Source organism: Sesamum indicum, linkage group LG2 (genome assembly GCF_000512975.1).
Source record: "Sesamum indicum cultivar Zhongzhi No. 13 linkage group LG2, S_indicum_v1.0, whole genome shotgun sequence".
In the NCBI taxonomy this organism is placed as follows: domain Eukaryota; kingdom Viridiplantae; phylum Streptophyta; class Magnoliopsida; order Lamiales; family Pedaliaceae; genus Sesamum; species Sesamum indicum.
The window spans coordinates 4,221,168-4,243,476 of NC_026146.1; the positions used below are offsets into that span (position 1 = coordinate 4,221,168).

Below are 22,309 nucleotides of genomic sequence, written 5' to 3' on the forward strand. Positions count from 1 at the left end.
TAGTGCCAAATGTCACTTATCAAGCCTAAATGTAGGGCTAAAAAATAAAAATGTCGAGCTTGATTAGATTAATATAAAAAATAAAATAAATGTTATAAATATTACTTGAGCTCGAATTATATTTGATCCTATAAAACTTGTTGAGCTCGATTAGATCAATAACCAAACTAAATTCAAATGCAATATTTAGAGCTCGAATAATAATTTCAAATAAGAAACAGAATAGCACACAAAGACTCCCATGAGTAACAATGCAGTCAACCATGGGTTTGCTTTGATAAATGTGTCTCGCTCCATTGGTATTGCCATGAAGCACAGAGTCTAAAATCTTACAACCTTTTCACTGCAGAGTCAATTTGAAGACCTTGGAGAGAGGTAACTTTTTTTCTGTTTGTTTAATTAAAAAGACATCTATAATTCTAAATCAACCAACATATATAGTTACAACATTCGATATGCAATACATCAATATATTTAAATTAACCTATAAATTTAAAAGTAAACGAAAAATTGAATATACTACTATTAACAGTAGATTAAGTACCTATATCCATCGAGGGATTCCAATTGACAACCTCTTACTTAAATGGCTGCCATTCTATGAGCATCTAAACAGCAAAAGCATAAGCATCTTAAAGTTTATGGGGAAAAGACAGTGAAAAGCTTAAAACGTAACTTGGCAGGAGAAGCTTCATAAGCAGCAAAAAGAATCAAATCAAACATTCTGGGGATGAAACATACGGCAATCGAAAAGATCAACTTTTAGATGTATCAGATAATCATCAAATTCTGATTTATATGATTCATTCCTTGAAATTGTGTGAGCTAGTTTACCTACCTATTATCATTCTAAAACTACGAAAAGGCTGATCAGAATCTCCTTCAAACTTTTAAAAGAAGCATCGAGCTCTATGTCTTATGTAAAGGTATCAGAAAATGATCAGGCAAAAAGAAGTAAACAAAGGCACTGTTGGAAAGAAAATGAAGAAATTCAAATAAGCTCTAATCATAACCACTACGGTCATGTGTCAATCATATGTTTATTCAACAAGGGAAAGCTTCAAATTTGCAGTACGGATCATCGCTGAGAAACAGTTTTTCATTATTTGACAATTAAGTAATGATATTAGATATAAGCAAAATCAGTATGAACTGTTTGAAAAAAGGAAGCCCCTTTCAGAATAAAATACCATCAGCCCCTGATTACAACATTATGAATTCTGCAGCCAGATTCTCAACCACTTTGATTAGTAGGGCAGCTGACCCCACCCCACGCCTTGCAACTTCTAACACCCTCAGAACGAACAAGTGCAAAATCTTTCCACATTTTCATCCACTTTGATTGAGTGAGGCAGCAGAAGGAAAAGCCACATTCTCGAGCTCCTTCCGTTTCAGGTACTGATCCAAAAGTGTAAGCCGAGCTGTCTCAAATGCAAAGTAACCTATAGCTGAAAAGCATGCACTATAAAAAACTCGAGGCCCCATCCCGCGCGTAAATCCAACCCACCCTTCTTCCTTAAGAATCTGCTTAATCGTAGATGAGACCCCACCATACATTGCAGCAGCAACCTTATTCACAGCCTCCCCATGAGCTTGAGTCATCAACCGAGTTTTCACCACATCCAAGGGGGTTGTCAAAGAAGCGGAGATGGCCCCTGCCAGTGCCCCACAGCAAACACTCTGGAAGGGCTCCAGATAAGCCTTTTCGGTCTTACTCAACACCGCAGCTTTCAAATACTCAAATGACGAATAACTCAATACGCCAGCAGGCAAATTCCTAAGCAATGTCGCACTATACCCAGCATACAGCCCCAAAATACCATCTTTCTCCAAAATTCTCAACAAAACCTCCCAAGATCTCCCCTTTGCACCAGCCTGCATCCTCTGCGTGATCACTTCCTTTGGCACCATGATTGCTGAGGACACAATGTTCCCCATTGCACCTGCTGTTGGAGGAATCAGCACAGGCGGGTACTGCCCAATTTTCGACAAAATCGACTTACCAAACTCACAAGTCCCAAAATAAACCGCAGAAGAAAAAGTTGACCCAACAATGACAGCAGAAACCCCACTGTAGAATCCAAGAATCCCCTTACTCTGGAAAGTTTTAACAATAGCATCAAACGCGCCCTTGTAAATTTCCGACGCCCCTCTCGTCTGGAGCTTGGTTTTGATTGTATCGAGCGGATGAAGGCAAACATAAGTGAACGCACCAGCAATCCCACCAGCAGCAGCACCAATGAGCGCCCTTTCAAGCACAGACAAATTCTTGAACAGAGCATGGACCGTAGGAGACCCTCTGGAAGCCGGTTTTAACCAGCTAGGGGAGACGGGTTTTTCTCGGTTCTTCACGAATTCCTGATTGGAAAGGGTGGTGGATGAAAAACTCAGTCTTGGGCTGGGAATTTTCGCGAATTCTTTACTTCTCACAGTTTTGGGATTAGGGTTCAAGGTTTGGGGAGTTTGGGTGCAAATGAGGGTGTTGAGCTGGTTGAAGATAGAATTGAAATCAGTGAGAGTGCGGGAACTGTGTGGATTTGAGGAGAGGAGGATGAGAGATCTACGGGTCGGAGTTTCCATTGGAGGTGGTTTATGCAGTCTGAGATTGGCGCCGCGTTCTTGATACAGGTCATCATGGTTTATATGTTTTCTGGCTTAGACTTCAGAGCATAGTCCGTACAGACCAAAGAGCAATTTGAGGGTTAAGAACCAGAACTATTACTTTATAATTTATTTTTTTATGAATTTTTTCTCCAAAATTTTAATTTCAAAACACAAAATTCCTTTAAACAATAATTAATTTATATTTTTATCCATATTTCTTATTTTAGTGGGTGATTCTTTTTTAAAATATAAATATGATGGCGCAAATTATAACAATAAATATTTCAAAAATATCAAATTATTGAAAATTGAATTTTGACAAAATTACGAACTGATAAAATTTTAGTTCGTAAAAATTGACTAATACAGTGTGTACCCATATGCGAGATGCTAAAATTTAATTTTATCATAATAGAATTGTAAGTTAATTAAATAACACATTGTTGTATGAAATTTTTATTTTACAAAAGTTTTAGATATTAATTAATGGCGCATAATAAGTTTATAAGATATGAGAAATATGCATAATGTTATTATAAAATAAGCAAAATTGTTATTATTATGTAATTGGAGGACTAAAATGGAAATAAAAGGTAGTAAGGCCATCTCACTAAATATCTGAAAGTAAGTGTCTATTTGTAATTTCCGAAGAATCAGAGACAAACAGAGAAGTAGGGTTTTCCGAAGCTGAAGCCTCAGAAGCAAAGCTGCTCGTCACCCCGCGTTGACAAGCCGCGCAGGTGCAGTATTTCTCTAGTTATCAGTCATTTATTCGTTCAGATGTTCTATTTTCTTTTGAAGACCATTGATTTCCATTGTTTTCCCCTTGTTATGGATGTTCTGTAGTTATGCTTTTTCGTTTTTTAGCTGAGATTGTGTGTTGTTCTTGATTTGTTTAGCCCATAATTTCCAAATATTAATTTGGGTCTTATTCAAAACTAGATTTTAGCAAATAACGAAGTATTTGGCAAAATATGTTTACTTTTCCGCGCCGTTGTTGATTTACTAGTTTTTTCTGGTCAATTTACGAGAGAGTCGCAACGGCCCTCCCACACAGGTTTCAAGTTTGTGCATTTTGTTGGATTTTTCCTTTTTCATTAAATTTTGTCTTGTGCATGTGACTGAATTATGATCTACTATGATAAGATTTATCCACATTGTAGAGCTGTTCAATGGGGTAGAGTGGTGGGAGTGGCTTGCACTTCCGTTTAAGACCTAGTTGGAAGACAATTAAGCATCTTATACGATGCAATGTGGTGAATTAGGACGCAGAATGGATCAACTTTGTATATGAGCTGATTTTCTTTCTAGCTCTTTTTTATTTTTTCCTATGTGTAGTTTCGAGTGGGAAAATTCCTAGTAAGATAGTTTGTCAGCATACTAGTGTAATTTTATTCACAATCCTCGGCATGGCAGTATCTGCTACCTGATTTGCCAGTCATACTGAGTTCCTGAACATATTCGTAGTTCTTGTGTCATAACGGATAGTTGCAAAATTTGATATTGCTAGAAAGTCTCACTTGGAATGCAATGGCATGTAGTTATGGTTGCAAAATTGTAACTATCAACTGGATGAGCGAAACTGCTCACAATTTGGTACAACCTTTGTATCAATTGTGCTTGTGATTTATCTTTTTGCTGGTCATTGCTGATCTTTCCTTTTTAGTATTGGTACTTCTGTTTTCTTCTAGCTCCTGTAAAAAGAATTGCTCAATATGAGCTGATGGATTGCCTGAAACAATAACAAGCTATCATGTGCTACAGTGCTAGGTTACAACGAGAAAGGGGGGGAGAGGCAGTCGTACTATATTTTTTCCTTAAAGCTTAATGAATATAGTTAAGTGTTCATAGGCAACTCGGGCCAAGGGACTAAAATAGTGTTTCTTAAACTGTTTTACTTTAGCTTGACTTCTTATGCTTTTCAGGGGATATTATCAGTTCATTTATTCATTTACTTCTCATGAACAGTGGAAAATGGCGGAACAAGATGAGTATCGCTGCTTTATTGGGAACCTATCATGGTCAACATCAGACAGAGGTTTAAAGCAGGCATTTGAAAAGTTTGGCCATCTCGTGGAGGCAAAGGTGTTATTACGAATATCAATCTGAGTCATTCTGCTTTGCTTTTGTAAATCAAGCTTTTTAACTCATCCACCATGGTTGATTGTTGTTATTTGTTTCTACATTCATTCGTGTTTAAATTCAAATTTAATATTCTCTTAGAGTTCCAACGGTGGGAGTTCTTTGCTGATTTTGTGTATGAAAATGTAAAGAATACATGGAATTTTCTTTGAGCACCGTTGAGAAGGCACTAGCACTGACCTAAAAGTGTTGTATTTTGTCTCGTATAACTCAAGATAGTGTCAGATATTAGAATCGGAAAAACAGAGCTGAATATGGCTAGGTGTAGGTTGTAAACATATCTAGGGTATCATTTACCAGTTTTGACTTGGCTTTAGTTCTACTCCAGTATTTTGAGTTATAAGATTTGTTTTTGGCGAGTGCTGGGTGCAGGAAAATGGGATTGTCTGTTCTCTGTGCATCGCAAAAATTAAGTAGTCTGGTCAAATGTACTGTTGGAGAGAGAGGAACAGGAGGTATTCGTGGGTTGATGATGACCGAATGTTAAATATATGCTGACATTTGAAGTACGTTATGTTTATATATTGAAAAGAGGCTCTTTTAAAAGATTATATTGGATGAACTGGAGCGTGAGTAAGCTGGAGAGATGATGCTTCATAAGGTTTATCCTTCTATTTCCTACAAGATAAGTCACTTATTAAGACCTCCATGTTTTTCAGATGGTAAGCTCTGACATCTTACATTGTCGTTTGCCAGGTCGTACTGGACAAGTTTTCTGGTCGCTCTCGTGGTTTTGGATTTGTTTCTTTCGAACAAGAGAGAGCCATGGAAGAAGCCATTGAAGCGATGAATGGTATGGAGTTGGATGGACGGTCCATTACTGTTGATAGAGCTCAACCTAACCAGGGCTCTGGTAGAGACCGGGATGGGGACAGGGACCAGGACCGTGATAAGGGACGTGATCGTGATAGGGGTAGGAATCGGGACAATGGTGGTGGGCGTGGATCTGGTGGGGACTGTTTCCGGTGTGGAAAGCCTGGGCATTTTGCTCGGGAATGTCCCTCTGGAGAAGGGTCAAGAGGAGGCAGATATGGTGGAAGAGATGACAAATATGGTGGTGGCAGTCGGCATGGCCCTGATCGTAATGGTGATAGGTATGGTGGACGAAGCAGAGACTCTGGTAATCGCGGTGGATCTGGGAATGATAAGTATAGCCGCGAGCGGTCTGGTCCATATGAGCGTCCATCATCCGGTGGCTACCGTTCATGATAGGTATTTGGCTGTTCTTTCTATGCATGACCACTTGTTCGTCATATACATTTCATGCTTCTTATTGGTTACACTGTGATATTGATCAACTGCTGACATGTGTTGTTCCGTTGCAGCACCATTGATGGCTGACTGACAGTGCAGAGAGTATCTACAAGATCAACGTTTTCTTATTTTTGTATCACATCAGCTGAAGTACTTTTTCTCGAGATGAGGCTTAGTCATAAGCATGGTCTCTTGCTATTTGTGACTCTTCTGAACTAAGTTTGTCGAATTACATTCTGGATCATTACATTTTAGAATGCTGGTATCCTTTGTTGGATTAAGTTTTTGCCTGTTGGTTAATTTCTAGATTGTCAATATTGATATAAGACTCCGGGTTCAAGAATCAATTACGATATATGTTCTTACATCCTAATCTACTTTAAAATTGCTAAGAGTGTTGATGACTTGATGGTATATGGAGCAGAATATTTGTTTTGTCTTTCTTGCTTAATAGACACTTATTTCATTATCATACTTAGGTACAGTATTATTCCGTAATGGATTAGTTATTACTGGCTTGAAATTGAGGTGAAGATACGGCTCGTAAAGGTATCTGTATCGTGTTCCATTCTTGCATGCTGTCATTGACAAAGATGTTAGTCTTGTTTTTTGTTCTGAGAACAATCCCGGCCGCCTCTCTTTTGGACTTTGAATTTCGACGCCAGTCACATTTTTCTTTGCTGCTCCTTGATTCCGTCCATAAATTCATTTAGTTTATATTCAAAATTAAAGAAACTAGTTGGTTGCATCAACTTCTTTTTTCATAAACAAATGAGTGTTAAAACTTCTAGTGCTATTCAATGTGCGTGATGAAATGAGACAATAACATAAGCTTTCCCTTGCATTTTGCTTCATGCCAACAAACAAATGTCCTTTCTTTAATGCTTTCCTTATTTTGAGTCGGGTCTAGTCAAATATGAACCAGACATTTATGAAGCATATGGCTCAAGAAAAATGATCAACTCTCATTTGTTGTATGATTAATTGAGTTGGTTCAATTTTGATTTGGACAAATAAAATTTCGCAGTATTCATTAAAATTGTAATTTTCTTTCAAAATGAGAAATATCAAATAAGAAGAATATAACAAGTATGTAGAAAAGAAATATTGATATGTATGGTTTGGAAACATTTTGATTTGTATGCTTTGTACCTGGCTGTGCAACCATTTACAAAAATTTGAATAGTTTTTGTGCATAACTACCTACCTAACTTTACCTTATAAAAATAAAAGAAAATACAAATCATAACAAAAAAATGATGAATTTGTTAGTGAATTCAATAAGGCGTAATGTGAGTGGTCCTGGTCTCGTAAGGAGCCAGATTGGACTTAGTACTCTTCGCCCTCAATACTTTGACCAATTCACCGCACATCTGCCTTGTGCTTCCCGAGCAATCACTCTGCATCACCAGTAGTACTTTGGTCAATCCGTTCACTTTCGCCACTTTCTCTTGAGCTGATGGGTCCCGCGCCAAGCAACACACGCTCCAGAGCACCGTTATCCCGTGCTCCGTCGCCACACCTGAACACTTCATCAGCCTCCTCACGATCTCCACCACACATTCCCCGTCTTCGCTAATCGCCCCCCTCCCCTCCGTGCACGTCGCCACCGTTTCTAACATCGCCAAACCCTTTTCAATTACCCTACGAACCGGAGAGGAATAGTCGTAACCGGAGAGGATTTTCCCCACGGTTCTAACTATGCCCAATCGGATCAGCTCCTTCTTGACTGGCCTGGTGGTTGAAATAGCTAACATAGCTGACAAGCCGGCTTCTACCGCCGGTATCGGCTGCTGATAAACTATACAGTTGGTGCAGTAACCCCTGTTTTTCTGCGATTCTGCGCTGTGATTCAAGATTTACCGCCATCAGCTCCAAAATCTTGGCAGATTTTACCTTTGATTCCCTACTTCCTTTCTGTAAAACCATAAGGAACGACGATAAGCAATCTCTTCCACCACCACTCTTCAAAATCACTTCATTCAATCTCTCCCTGACTCCGTTCTCCGTCGAGATCAAATCCAAAATCTCAACAATCACCTCACAAATTCCAATCTCATCGGACTTGGCAAGTACCTCAAGGAATCTCGAAACTGCAGCATCCGACAGCGCCACAAACTTCAGATTCTCCTCCGACGCCGTCATGAAACCGATCAATTTCGCCAGAGAGTCGGAGTCAAATTCACCGTTTATGATATCAACCACTTGCTGCTTGGAGATAGCCGACGAAGACGACGGCGACGTTTGAGATACTTCCGCGTGGGCGAGCCAGAGGTGAATGAGGCGGCGGAGGGTGAGATTGGGGGTGGTATGGGTGGAGGGCAGAGTCTGCATGGTCGCCGGACATGTGTTGTGGCCAAGAGCGAGCCACTTCTCGATGGAGCTCCGATCATATGTGACGCCGGTGCAGAGACTCACCGGAGACTTCATCACGTCCATAGAAATGGGGCAGCGGAACAGGCTGGGCACGGTGACGTACAATTCTTCTCTCCTCTTTTCTCTTGCCATATTTGGTGAAAGTAACTTGAGTAGTTCAATTCAACTTCTCCTTCCTTGTGCCGTAACACAAAAACGAAGAAATGTGTCTAAGTCTTTATAAACGGAACAGTCAAAGAGGTGACGTCGGTTTAATCTATAATTAATAACACAATCTTGATCAGAGAAACATAAACTAAAATTGCCAAGTCCAAAAGTTTGAATCGGATTTCCATGTATTATTAATAATGGAAAGAGACAAAGGAGTCGCAGTTATTTGTGGGGGGAGGGGCCCAGGCGTTGAAGAAATCTGCATGAAATTCTTGCATGGATTTGGGTAAAGTCAAACTCCATTTCCACCATTCTCTATGCTTATTATTCTTGGTTTCACAATGATTGCCCTTTAAATATATGCAAGTGGACATTTATTTATTAATTAGAAACAAAAACAAAACAAACATGCTTCTCCTCAATTTCTGCATCCTGTTATCTGATCAAAAGGATAAAGTTGTAAGTCATAATGTAAGAGAATAACAGTAAGGAATTAAGGAAAATATTGGTCGGTTGCGTAATATACTCTAGGCTATGACGCCTAGAGATAGATGTATATATATATTGCGATTTTAATTGTGAGATAAAATTCTTATTCTAAAGTAGTAATTGCTTTTTTTTTTTTTTTTTTTGGGAATTCAGGTAACCAATAACTAAAAATAGAGATCCAATAGTTTATAGTGATGTCCTACCGTATATGCAACTTCATGGGAAGATTATGAATTTATTCATAAACATTAATTGATGATTACTAAGATGTGTTGATTTGGTATGAATCATTAATTGGTGATTATTGTAATAATTGTATTTTTTATGAGGTTCTAAAAATTTAAAATTTAAAAAAAAATTCACTCGTTGAATCCACCAACATAATTGTCTTGGAATCAAGTAATAGCACGTGGGGTAGATAAAACACGATTATTGATGTAAGTGGGCACTTTGGGCTAACATTTGATGGTGCATAAACTGTTGTGTATGAGTTGGTTCTATGCACTTTGAAGCCCTTCACTGTTGAAGCAGCTTTAGGAACATATTCAAGCACCACATGATCTCCGGTCATGAAATTCTAATGCGCACTATCAAAATATCACACGGGAAACAGAATCTCATCCCAGCATTTTCGGAAGCACTTGGTTTTGCACAACATGTGAGCATGCTGCCCTCAAAATTATATTAAGTCATTTACATAGGTATATACAGATAACTCGTTATTACAACTCATAACATTAGTAAAACAAATCAAATTCACAACCATTTGACCAAACAGTCTTTTTGAAATTGTTTTCAATTTGAAGATAAAGCTTTTGCATATTTCTTGTATTTGTGGCGTGAGAGGAAAAAAGAAAAGCAAAGAGGTAAGAATTCAAAACTTGTAAGTTTGAATGAGTTTGAATTGGTGATGCGTGTGTGAGTGTGAGTGTGGAATTGATTGAACACTGAATATATTATAATTGTTGTGTAGAAAAAGGACAAGGAAAAACTAACACGCTTTTTTCTTCTTCTAAATCTGTATAGCAATTGGTTGACTCTGAGTCATGAGCACTAGTCTACGTGTTAGAAATCACTACCCATTTTGAATTGGTCTCTCACTTTGTAGTTGTTATCTAGAATTAAATCAGCCTATGGCATAGTATAGCTTGAGTTCATATGAATTAAATTAATAGTATCTGATTTTGGTGGGCATTACTCACTCAGTATTGTACTATTAGTTCAACCCAAATTCTGATTGATGTTTCCATGAAGAAATTGGTGTCCTATTTGGATGTATCGAGGCCCAACTCTTAAAGCCCAGATGAAATATTTTTTATTTTTTATCCTTTTGAGGGAGGGTTCTTTTCTTTATTATTCTTTTTCAGTTTAACAAGATTTCTACGAGATTATTTCTCTCATCAAATAAGAAATTAAATAATTAAAGGGAGTATGTCGTAATTGTACCTAAAAGATAAAAATATCCCAATAAAATTTTAAATTTTTTAACATAACCAAAGATCCATGTATTTTTATCAGCGATCCAACCCAACTTGATGATTATTCGACATCAAGGAGCGGAGATTTCAACATTCGAATCCGTACAAGTATGAATATTTAGTCCTATAAATATTTTAAAGACATCTTGGGCCAAAATACATTATTTCTATTGAGATAATATCTTGATTTTTCTCTCGATTTTCTACTGAAACATAAAAAATATTTCGTGGGGGACCTCCCAATAATTCTAATATTTGCTCTTCTTCTCATATTGCAGCTCTTATCCAAAATTAATCACCATGGGATCATAACAATCTCAAAACCGGATCAATGTCCAATTTCAGTTCATTTAGTGTGACCAAGATCAATTACAATTAAGTCTCCAATCAAATAAATTATTGCTCAAAGGACCCCAAGCCCATGATAGACATAGTAAGCAAAATGACCCTTTACTTTCTCCATCCTTACATTTACTATACATTACCCCTTTCCCTTCCTTCTTAGAGACAGATAAAAGAGAGACTTCTCAAGAAAGCACTAATGAAATTTGCAGCCAGCCTATGGACATATAATTCATACAACAAGGGTGAAAAAACATACACTTTTCAGGTTCATGTCTGCACACATACATATATATATTTACCCCATGCTTCTCAAAGGTTTTTTTTTAGGACATTCATACATATAGTCCTTAAACAATCACTTCATACCACGAAACTCTCATTAGGCTCCTCATATACCGATTACTATAACTCATGTCACCCAAGACCACACGTCTTGAAATGTTTTCAAAGTTACGGATTATTCGTGATGTTTTGATAAAAACTAATAAATGTATGATCATTCGAATGTCGTCATAATTAAACATATAGCAAATAATATCAAATCAAAGTCAAAAAAGGTTAGCTCCGACATTTTCAGTATTCTTTTAATGTCTGAAAAAAATAAAAAAACATATGTGCCCATAAATGTGAATGGAGGAAGTGGATACAATAGGAAATTGATGAGAGGAAAAGGATAGAAGGCTCAATGTAAATAAGGGAAAAATTTTAATACAAGTCGACTTTGAATCGATTATATAGCAAGTGCAATATATTTATTGCATAGTTAATATATAATTTAGAAAAAAAGTTATTAATCATATGATATGATAAATGCACCTGATTTAAATAAAGAAAATTCGTAAATATGGGAAGGGACAAATTTCCCCTGTTAAGGGGAGTTGAAAGAGAACAGTTTGAGCTACTGAGAGTCGGCCATTTATTTCAATTGGGTCCACTTGCCCACCTAACCATGCAACATTGCACCTCTTTTTCCTCAGATATGTGCTCTCTTCTACCACTTTGCATGTTACCCTTTTTTCTATTTTTATTCCTCCATATACATTTTTCCTATGAGTATGACCCCTTCAAACATCAAACCCTAACCCCATTTTCCCCTTGCATGTTCACACCCACCATGATGAGTTATTAAAATACTTCTACCTCTAGATCGAGTATGCAGTTTGATCCAATGGCTCAAAAATCTTAGGGCATGATGATTCAAAAAATGTATATCCGATAAAAAACAGCCATTCTTCCGTAACCCAATAGTCATGGATGAACCGAGTGCGTTTCCAAGAATCGCACAGCAACAAGGACCAAATTGTAAATAAAACATTTTAAAAGGACTTAATTGTGAAAAACCACATAAGTTGCTGCAAAAGCATAGGAAGCCTGGAGTCAATGCCCCATGCTAGCACCTCTCCCTTGTGTTCTGCCCCTCCCACATATACTTCAGACACAAGTTTCTCTTATGTCTTGTTGTGTGTGGCACCACCTACATTATTTATTCAGACAAATACATACATATCAACTAAAATAAACCCCCTTTCACCAACTAACTCCACACACACTATTTCAACTGCACACATCACCTTCCATTTCAACTCCCCCCTTCTCCTTACTTCAATATTGATCCTGCTTTCTTCTCTTCTCTCACTCTTCTTCTAATGGGAAATAGGCCTCAAATACTCCCTATTTTAATACTCTTTCTGTTCATCTTTGCTTGTGATCATGCAAATGGAGCAAGGCACACACAATTCCTCAAGGTCAAGCCACAAACTCATAAGTCTCCAGCCAGTGATTTCTTCGGGTTCTTGCCCAAGGGAGTGCCTATACCGCCTTCCGGCCCTTCAAATAGGCACAATGGCATCGGCGTGGAGGGCAGAGAGGGATTGCCTTGACAATATACATGTATAGCAAAAAAGAGAATGTTTTAGTAGTATAATTACTTATTCTTCTTCCTCTTCAAGTGGGAAAATAAACTGTGGAGAGGATCATCAGAGGCCTGCTGTACATGGGAGTGGTGTTTTAGTGAGTATTCTTGAGAGTTGAAAAAGAAAAATAGTGATGTAGTTATGTAATAGCATTTGAGGGCACATTAAGTTGTGGCTTTTTTATGTGGAAACAATAAGCATTTATACACAAAGTACATAGCATTTACCAATCTTCTGGCCTTTCTTTCTTTTTGTTTTTTTGGTCTTTTCTGGTTTTATTGCATGTTAATTGTGGTTCTGGTTCTTGCATGAACTTGGAACTATTCATGCTTGAAAGCTTCTTAGCTTTCATCTTTTGTTCGATGTCAATGACATTTATTTGTTATGTTTGAATCTGTACATCTCATAAAATTAGTATTTGTGTGTTTGAAACTTTAATTGGTATTCAAATTTTTGAATATTTGTAATATGGTATTTACCACTTCATCAAGTAAAAACAAGAAAGTGAACATCACAAGTCCTTCAAATGTTGGGAAAAGTTGAGCAGGAATAGACAGCATACGCTAAAAGATCTTCTACTACACTTGAGTATGATCATATCAATGCGTATTTCGTGTACATTCCACTTTTAAATAAATTAATTATATTTTTTCAAATTTTCAAAAAAAACTCGTGTCGTATATGCAATTCAAACAGCAAAGATTATGATTACATTTGTTTTATTTTGTGTTGATTGGCATTAAGCTTCATCTGTCTGAAAAGGGCAACATTCAATTTCGAGTAAGGATTAAATTAGTAGAATACGTTAAATAGAATATAGACAGAAGAGAGAGAGGTTGGGACTTTATTAGGTTAGACAACAAGGTCGTATTTCCAGCCCTTTGCCGCCCAAACCCCTCCAATTTCAAACATTCCACCAAATCCAAAACCACTGTTAAATGTAATTGTTTGTTCATAAGTCAACTAAGAAATAAGAACAAGGCAAGCAGCAACATTGGGACCTCAAAATGCACACAACCCACACCAACAACGTCAATGGTCGTTAATCAAAATTGAAAACTCCAAACATCCCCTTTGAGGTTTCGGTATACCTACAAAATCTGCTCACATACTGTATTTTTTCTACATTATTGTGGTTATGGATTACCTCATCAGATCGTCATCCACTTATATCAGTTAAAAAATTATTTTGTTCTGCGAAATATGAATGTTTTTATATTTTGTCATTCAAATTTTTTTTTTTTTTATTAATTCCAATCTCTCACACCAACTATACTGACTTCTGCAACTTACCACCTCAAATCACTTTCCTATAGAAATTTTATTAGAAAATGGTCAATGACGCTCATATGTGCCAGAGTCTTCCTTAGTTCAAAAAAAATCACTAATACGTTGTTAAATTTTATGTTGAATTTTAATTTTTGTTGTAAGAACATAGTATATCCCTCAAACATATATATATATAGTATATAGACGATAAAGTATAAAAACATCCATAGTTCCGAGGACAAAATCTGTTTTACCCTATATTAATTTAGTTAAGTCCTAAATTAATCATTAAATTATATAATTGTGTCAGTATTTTATTTGATGAACAATTATCGTTTTGGTATATATCAACATCGCTCGTGCTTCAGTTTGTTGCAATTTTATAGCTGAATGGATATTACAAAGATGGAATAATGAGGGTACATGTGGACGTCAATCACAATCACGTAGAGAAAATCTTAATCCTTAGGTTGATTATCGTAGTCAGAAACTATAATTAATTAGTAGACATGCTTGACTATGTATTTTAAATGAATAAGTGGTTTACATGCTTCAATTAATTAAAAGAAGCGTGCTTGTAAACCCGGGTGAGTAATATAAACCTTGCTGACATTCTTGTCTTAATTCATTATTATTAGTTAATATCGCAAGGGGCAACAACATTTAATGCTTTTGTTCACAAACATCTTATGGTTTTCTGTTAAAGAGTTTAAATTTATTAAAAGAAGAAAATACTAGAAAATTTCTGAGAAAAATGTAAATTATAATAATTGAGAGTTATATACACACTATGATGATGAAAGCCAGGTGGATGATGCCCTTGGAGATGAAATAGGAGGAGGATAAATTTTTTTGAAATAAAAAATAAATTTAAAGAAAAAAGAAAGAATAAAAAGAGAGGGTGGGAAAGGAGCAAAGAAAGGCCAAAAATTCGGGTGTCTGTGTTCCTCCAATTTCTCTAACAACTACATTATGATGCTCAAATGGAGTAGAGAAACTTCTTTCAATATCCTGTGTTTTACCTAAATCTGAGAAGAAGGTGAAAGAGCTCCTTCAGATCGTCGGGCAGCCTGGCCGGAAACCGATGACTTGTCTGATCCCCGGACATTGTATTTCTCGTAAACCTTTTCTCGGTTCTCTGACCACCAAGTCTCTGCTTGGTGTTCTCCAAACCTTCTCCGGCTGTACATGCAGACATTACACGACAAGACATAATTTTAGATTTAAGTTCGTCAACATCGATGCTTACCAAGATACATGTTAAGGAATGAGGTGTGAAATTTATACAATCCAGCTCAGGTGAACTCTACAATCTTGCACATACATGGTAGGATAGTTTTCATGTGAGCTAGAACAAGAAGAGATGAAGTCAGGTACCTGAAGCGAACACGTTTGAGATCTCTAGTTCCATCTCGAAGGGCTACAAGTGTTATATACACACCCGGTTCATATTGTTCGATCCATTCAGCTTCTATTTGGCTAGCATTGCCTGGAACCACAGAGTTTCTGGATTTCAAGCCAGTTTCACTGTCCTGGTAAGGCCCAGATTCTCTACCGTCGAGACTTTCAGACACACTGCTGCGATAGGACTGGTTATTCCCACCACCATTAGGAAGTCTGGCATCAAAGCGGTCGTTTGTTCCATTTGAGGTGGCTAGTCCTAGTGCCTGAGGACCTAAGCTACTTCCGTTGCTGCCAGAAGCATCTCCAAGCAATTCAGATGACCCTGACGTTCTATTTGGCATAGATGAATCTGTTCCGGGGTGAGAGGCCAAGTAAGAGCTATTGATTGCATCCGATCCTGAATTCCTTTCTCCAACAGCTCCTGGATGGTGTGTGCCAATTTGTTCCAATCCATTTGGTAGGTAAACCAGCTTGAGGCTTTCAGGGTCATAAGCGCCAGGCGGCAATTTCCCAGCCATATCTTTGAGCTGGAATATGAGGAAATATCAGAGGTCAATGACATTTTGTCAGCACTAATTGATACCTTTCAAAAAATTGAAGGCACAGCTCATAAGAGTTTCAATTTTCAAGGGATACCAGCCTCCTACTCAATTAAGGGGTATTATTTTGGTTGACGCTAGATAACTTTTGCATGGGCTTGCCACTTTGCCTTTACAAAATCTCATTATCATGGACATGGATTCTTCCTTTTTATTTCTTGGGGAGGAAAGGAATATGCAAGATTGAATTTACAGGAATCTAGAAGAGAAGCCTTAATAATAGTATAGACAGAAGAAGTCAATTGATTAAAGAAAAGATCACTAAGAACATTTTCTTTCGCTAGTGCTTTTCATTTAATTGTGACAATAGGAATATTATCTTTGACAGGAAGTAACCTGTGCTGTAAGTGACTTAATCACTTCTTTTGCAGCTTTACATTTGGCTGATTCCTCTGCAGCTAATGTCATTGCTTCCTGAGCTTTCTTAGCTGATTGCTGGAGCTCCAGTTCTTGCATTTCACATCTGTTTTTAAGGCTTTCAACCTAAATCAAGTTCATGACCATCAGACCATGGAAGTTAGAAATACAGAAATTATTCAGAATTCAAAACTGAAAAATGAGCCAGAAGTCAGCATATACCTGCAACCGCAACTTATGCACTTCCTGATTAAGAAGTTCATTTGTCTTCTTCAAACTATCAGTAATGCTTTTTGAGAAAGAAAGACCTGATGTTGTGGGAACTGGTGTTGCAGACCGTGGAGGACTAGGTTTTCTCGAGAAGGGTGACACAGACCTCGAACTAACACTTGATGGTGTAAGAATTGGCTTTGGAACATATCGACGTACATCAACAGCTGTAGACATAACAGTCTCCCTCAGCTGCAATAGAGATACTTGAGAGGAACGACCCAAAGAGAATGTATCAGCTTTCTTTCCTTGTTTGGCTGCTTTTATATCTAATTGTTTAATCAAATCAAAGTTAGCTGGCAGGGCTGACTTGGCCAACCTCAGATCAGCCTTGTCCAACCTGTCCTTGTTTTCACCAGAAAGCCGTGGTCCAGAATTTCTCCGGTTGTTGGCGCCAGCTTCTGCCATCTTACTCAGTTTCACAAAACATGAATCACACACACGATACGGTTTGCTGGGATTAGGTGCCAATGCTGCCCGTGGTGCTTTTCTAGAACTGCAAGCATGGCAGTGTACTAGTCCGCAGTTATAGCAATTATGCCTCTTTCTTGTAAAGCCAAAAGCCTGCCTACAAGCTGAGCACTGCGACTGCTCAGCACCAGAAACCCATTTATGAAGACATATAGCAGATGTGTAATTTGACCCACAAGCAATAAATTTAACATGTCTGTCCTTCAAAGCTTCAACTAGAGTGGGTGTTTTCCTGTCTTCTATATCTCCATGGCCCAACCTCCCATTAGCTCCTTTACCCCATGTGTAAACCTCGTTTTTGGATGTCAATACAGCCACATGATACGCACCGCAAGCAATTTCTTCAACAGATTCAGCGGCAAGCTTGTCTTCTACCAAGCAAGGTAACTTCCCATCAGACTGAGGATTTCCAAGCTGACCATAGACGGTACTTCCCATTGTGAAAACATGTCCAGATGTAGTCAAGCCAACAGTCAAGCTATGCCCACAAGCAATTTTGTGAAAATTGTAATCGATTAGTGCAGGCACGCAAGTAGGTTTCAGTCGTGGTTCCTTGTCACCATGTCCGAGGCGATTTTTATCACCATCTCCCCAAGTGAACAATTTTCCAGATGAAAAACTTGCACTAGACTGTGTTACAATAACCTCAACCACGGCAGCAGTATGCCACACTCCACATGCAACAGCAACTGTTCTCAAACCTGACAGTGACTCGACCTCCCTTGGATACAAGACGTTTTCCCTATTCCCATGGCCCAAAACACCAAAAGTTCCATCTCCAAAAGTAAACAGCTGTCCAGTTGATGTTATCAAGGCAGTATGCCACGGACCACAAGTAACCATGGCAACTTGAAGTCCTTCAAGAGGACCAGAAATTCTCTTGGGTATCCAGTGACTGACATCAGAGCCGTGACCCAAGAGCCCTGCATTGTGTGTACCATCACCCCAAGTGTAAAGTTCACCAGCCATTGTGACTGCACAAGAGTGAAACTCCCCACATGCAACAAAATCGATACTGCAAAATGTTAAAGATTCCACCAATCGAGGTTGAGTGACATCTTTCCCAACTCCATGACCAAGCCGTCCACCAGATTCTTCACCCCAACTGAAGACTTCACCTTGCCTAGTGACCAGGGCAGCATGCCTGACCCCACATGCTATATAATGCACATCAAGAACAACATTGCATTCCAATGGCCTGGGAAGAAGAACATCAGCTCTTGTGCTAATGGAACTAGCATTCTTCTCTGGACCAACCTTGACAACATTATCACATATAACTTCACCCCATATGTACACATCCCCTAATGCATCACAATCATCTTGTGCAGAACCGTGACTAGAAGTGCTGGGGGCACTAGATACGCTAACCCGAAAAGCATCTGATCCAGATCCTTTCACTTGCATATTTGTTTGATCCAAAGCTACATGTGACCTTTCTGAAAAGACCAAATTATCAGGACGATAACTCTTTGGAGAAGTGGTTATATTTGAACTAATGGAAACCTCAGGTGAGCTAGCTTCTCGTGTAGCACTCACAGAACTGCTACTTGGACTATTTGATGTCAAATCTTTGTTATCCTGGAAACATTCAGTTAGGAGATCATGAAATAAACAGGTTAAGAATGTCCTATCATCAATGAACCAAATGTCACATAGCTATAAGTAAATACCAGAATCAAAATATCTAGGCTACATCTCAGCACTTAATGATGAGTTACCAGAGGAAGTCTTATCGTCTACCAAGTCAATGGCCAATATAGTGAAAAATTCTAATTCACTTAAATACATCAGGCACTGCAAAATGAGATAAAACCTATACATTTTTACACTATGCTCATAGAAACAAGTAATACTAGTTCGTTCCATCCATTGCATTTGTTCGTCAATTGCATGCTTTGGGGCCACTTGTGATAATAGATTATCAGAGGGGATTGAATTAACTGATCATAAAACTCACATCGAAATAGAGGCCTCCATCACCCCATCCATCAATTTTTGAGCGTCCCGCTTGTCCAGATGATATCAATGCCTTAAGGCCAGCTATCCAGATTTCTGCCTCAACTTTGTCCTTGCAGATCTAGAATATATAAGAAATTGGTACAGCTGAATTATAAAGAAAGAGGAAATCTAGAAGTCAATCAATAAAATAGAATTCGGCTCATTACCCACCAGGTCAAGTGATCTTTTTCCGTTGTTATATATGAGCGAGAAGGACAAGTACTCCTTATCAGGCCGCAGATAACGTTGGAAAACAGCCTGGCAACAAATTCATAAAAATCAATGAAATGAAACTCCAGCATGGCTGGCAGAAGCAAAAACCTGAATGGAAGGTAGATTTAAGCAAGCGTGTTTGAAAGAATCAGTGATATAAAATAAAATCTGAAGAATCTCACAGTTCTTTGTCCAGGGATAATCCTTGAAACTGAAGCTAATTTCAAACTTCTTTCACCACTACTAGAAATCCAAATTAAAGATGTTTCGTCCTGCAATATTGAAATTAAACAACCCTTAGCATGTAGAAAAACATAAGAAGTGAAAAACTGTAATTTGTCAACTGTCATAGAAAGTGTAGCAATCCATAACAGAGGTTATATATACATCAAGCCTTCGGTTCCTCAAAACTGAGTTTCAGAATGTGATGGCAGTTGAAAGTTGAACATCCAAAAAGTCTTAACTTATTTAAGAAACTATTTACAACATTTTAACAGAAACAGGGTTATAACCATGGAAGACCTATGTCATCCAATTTAAATTATAGAAAAATCATGTGATTTGCAAGAGCGGAATGGATAACTACAATGGTAAACCAGAAAAAGACAAGAAAAAGGAAAAGCATAACAAGATAAGACAAAAGATGACAGTAAAAAGAACATTATACAAGATTGTTCATCTAGTATATAGTTCTTACATTAGAGAGTCTAAATGGATAAAATTTAGGCTTTCCCTTACGACCATATTTAAGTAGTTGAGCTCCCTTCTTTAAAGCAATCAATGCCTGCAAAAAGTGAAATGAATAATCAGCAAAGAAAGTTTTGCAATTAATAAACAATTATATAGAACCAATGAGCTTGCAGTATGCAGACCACACTAGAAACTGAAATGAAAGAGCTAACATGATGGAAAGTCTTCCATGCTACGAAAGATTGGATATAAAAAATGAGTAGTGAAGTCTTGCGCCAGGAAATATTATAACCAAGCCCCCCACCCCCACCCCTCCTCTCAAACACAAGCACACTTTCTTTACTGTAGAACCACTTCTATGTTAACAGATACAAGTTTAGTCCCGACAATAGTAGCATATTTCTCTAACATGAGTCAGAAACTAATAGAAGAACAAGTGGACCAGATTTGGAGGATGGCACAACTTCTTCAAGTAAGCTCTACTCGCGCTGTATTACATTGGAAGCAAATGAAATACACAACGATTACCATAGATTTTACAAGAAGATTATTGACGACTTGACATATCTCAACTAATAGATATTAAAGCATGGAAATCCAAAGTTTGGATCTTGTCCCATTTTTCCTTCATTTTCTCATTTTCCTCATGGTGATCACTATGCTAAGTAATGCTAAAACTATAACAACCTATTTTGCCACAACAGAACACAAACACTGAGAAGTATAACGTATTCTATTGTCCGACCCAATTGAGTTAATAGCAATGAGTAATCCTATATCTTATCCTCACCCATACCAATACTGTTATCGTCATTATCTGAAAATTTTCTGCCCTCCTACCTTAACAATAAATTCAACCATTCAAGTCATGTCAGACTGAATTGCAGCAGCTCCCCCAAACGTACGTTTCTCAAATTTTGACTGTGTGAAAATATTTAGACATACCCAACATAAAAAATAAGCTAAAGTAGGAAATATAGTGCAAAAAGAATAATAAAACGCAAGAGCTCAGACGGAACATGACATCTTCTACCAATAAGTTAAACCTTCAAATTCTACAATTTCAGCATGATATGCATCTCGTTGAAAGGCATGAACACGGAAGAAAACTCAAGCTCAGAATTAAGGTATAAACTGAAAAAGATAATTCCATCAGTCAGCAAGGCGTATCAAAGTCTGAAATCAGCCTCATCAAAACTTCTTTTTACAAACTTATGAGCAAGATGGTAAATAACCAGCAATGCTAAGGATAGGATGTTAGGAAGAAAACAGCAAACTCAAAACAGATGCATTTCCCCCAAATTCCAAATTCACGGTCCTATTCCATTCACCAATTCTTGAAATGATATGCATAAATACAGGTAATTTTCTAACAGCAATCACCCAAAAAATCCAATATTTCCTGAACAGACTCATAAAAATCTCGACTTTTATCACCAAAGAGAAGGTGGTTCAAAAAAGAACGAGCAAACTACATTGAAGATCATACCTTTTAAATGTTCTAACCTACATAGACAAATCAAAGAGCAAAGATACCTGCTCGATGTCACGCTCGGCATTACCGTAGCTAACAAGATCTGCCATTCCATGTGAAACGCTCACCTCCACACCAACACCACCGCCACCACCATCCCACTCCACTCATTATCATGCGACCACTCCACCAGCTCCTCCGCCGCCACACACTACCATCAACACCACCACCTAACTTCCCCTCCCTTCCCCTTCAAATTACCAAAAACACTCCAAAGATCCAACTACAAAATCACGCCTTCCCCTTCGTTCAGATCTGAAAAACCTAGCCGGAGAGAAAAATAAAAAGGTTCCCGAAGTCTAACACTCCCGTTTCTGGCAAAGCTCCAAAGTCAAACGAGGGTCCTCCCTCCTCCCGATGGACCGCGTTTGACTCAGTCCAGCGATGGACAAAATTCAACCGGCGGCGGAACCAGTGACACACGGCGCTTCAACCGCTCCCCGACGGCGGCAAAAATAAAAATATAAATGAAACTCAAAATGCGGGTGGTAGAGAGAGAAAGTAATGGAGGAGAAGAAAGGTGATGTGGTGTGCGCGTAGGACGAAGACAGGGAGAGAGATAGAGAGAGAGAGAGAAGTACTGAGTCAAAGATGAGGAAAAAGCAGCAGCTGCTGCAGCAATTCCGAAACTTTGCCTGAGAACCGAGAAATATTAAGCTAAGCTGTGATACAATGTGGGGAGTTGTACCTCTACTTCCCTTGTGTCCCCCTCATTCTCACCACCATTTTCCTTTTTCTTATTCTCTAATT

At 38.1% G+C, this 22,309-nt stretch overlaps 4 protein-coding genes across 5 annotated transcripts; 1 reads left to right on the plus strand and 3 right to left on the minus strand.

The window, feature by feature from the left end:
* On the minus strand, positions 1,004–2,685 carry LOC105179457 (protein MITOFERRINLIKE 1, chloroplastic). Its single transcript, XM_011103079.2, has one exon. It carries the CDS (start codon positions 2,578–2,580, stop codon positions 1,330–1,332), a length of 1,251 nt encoding a protein of 416 aa, XP_011101381.1. The 5' UTR covers positions 2,581–2,685; the 3' UTR covers positions 1,004–1,329.
* On the plus strand, positions 3,188–6,367 carry LOC105179464 (glycine-rich RNA-binding protein RZ1A). 2 transcript variants are annotated; one of them, XM_011103091.2, is made up of 4 exons: positions 3,188–3,344; positions 4,573–4,689; positions 5,443–5,958; positions 6,072–6,367. In XM_011103091.2, the coding sequence occupies exons 2-3, from the start codon at positions 4,579–4,581 to the stop codon at positions 5,953–5,955; spliced, it is 624 nt and encodes a 207-aa protein (XP_011101393.1). In that variant the 5' UTR covers positions 3,188–3,344; positions 4,573–4,578; the 3' UTR covers positions 5,956–5,958; positions 6,072–6,367. The 2 variants fall into 2 exon arrangements, with proteins under 2 accessions (XP_011101393.1, XP_011101401.1); XM_011103099.2 differs by lacking the exons at positions 3,188–3,344; positions 4,573–4,689 and adding an exon at positions 4,802–5,347.
* Positions 7,093–8,866, minus strand: LOC105179477 (U-box domain-containing protein 28). Its single transcript, XM_011103112.2, is given in 2 exon segments — positions 7,093–7,782; positions 7,784–8,866. Coding segments are annotated over 2 exon segments (1,230 nt in total). The 5' UTR covers positions 8,509–8,866; the 3' UTR covers positions 7,093–7,277.
* LOC105179485 lies at positions 14,763–22,259 on the minus strand. Its single transcript, XM_011103122.2, has 9 exons — positions 21,562–22,259; positions 20,033–20,119; positions 19,518–19,607; positions 19,294–19,380; positions 19,082–19,201; positions 16,603–18,702; positions 16,360–16,506; positions 15,398–15,951; positions 14,763–15,202 (listed from the first exon to the last, which is right to left on the minus strand). The coding sequence occupies exons 1-9, from the start codon at positions 21,607–21,609 to the stop codon at positions 15,043–15,045; spliced, it is 3,393 nt and encodes a 1,130-aa protein (XP_011101424.1). The 5' UTR covers positions 21,610–22,259; the 3' UTR covers positions 14,763–15,042.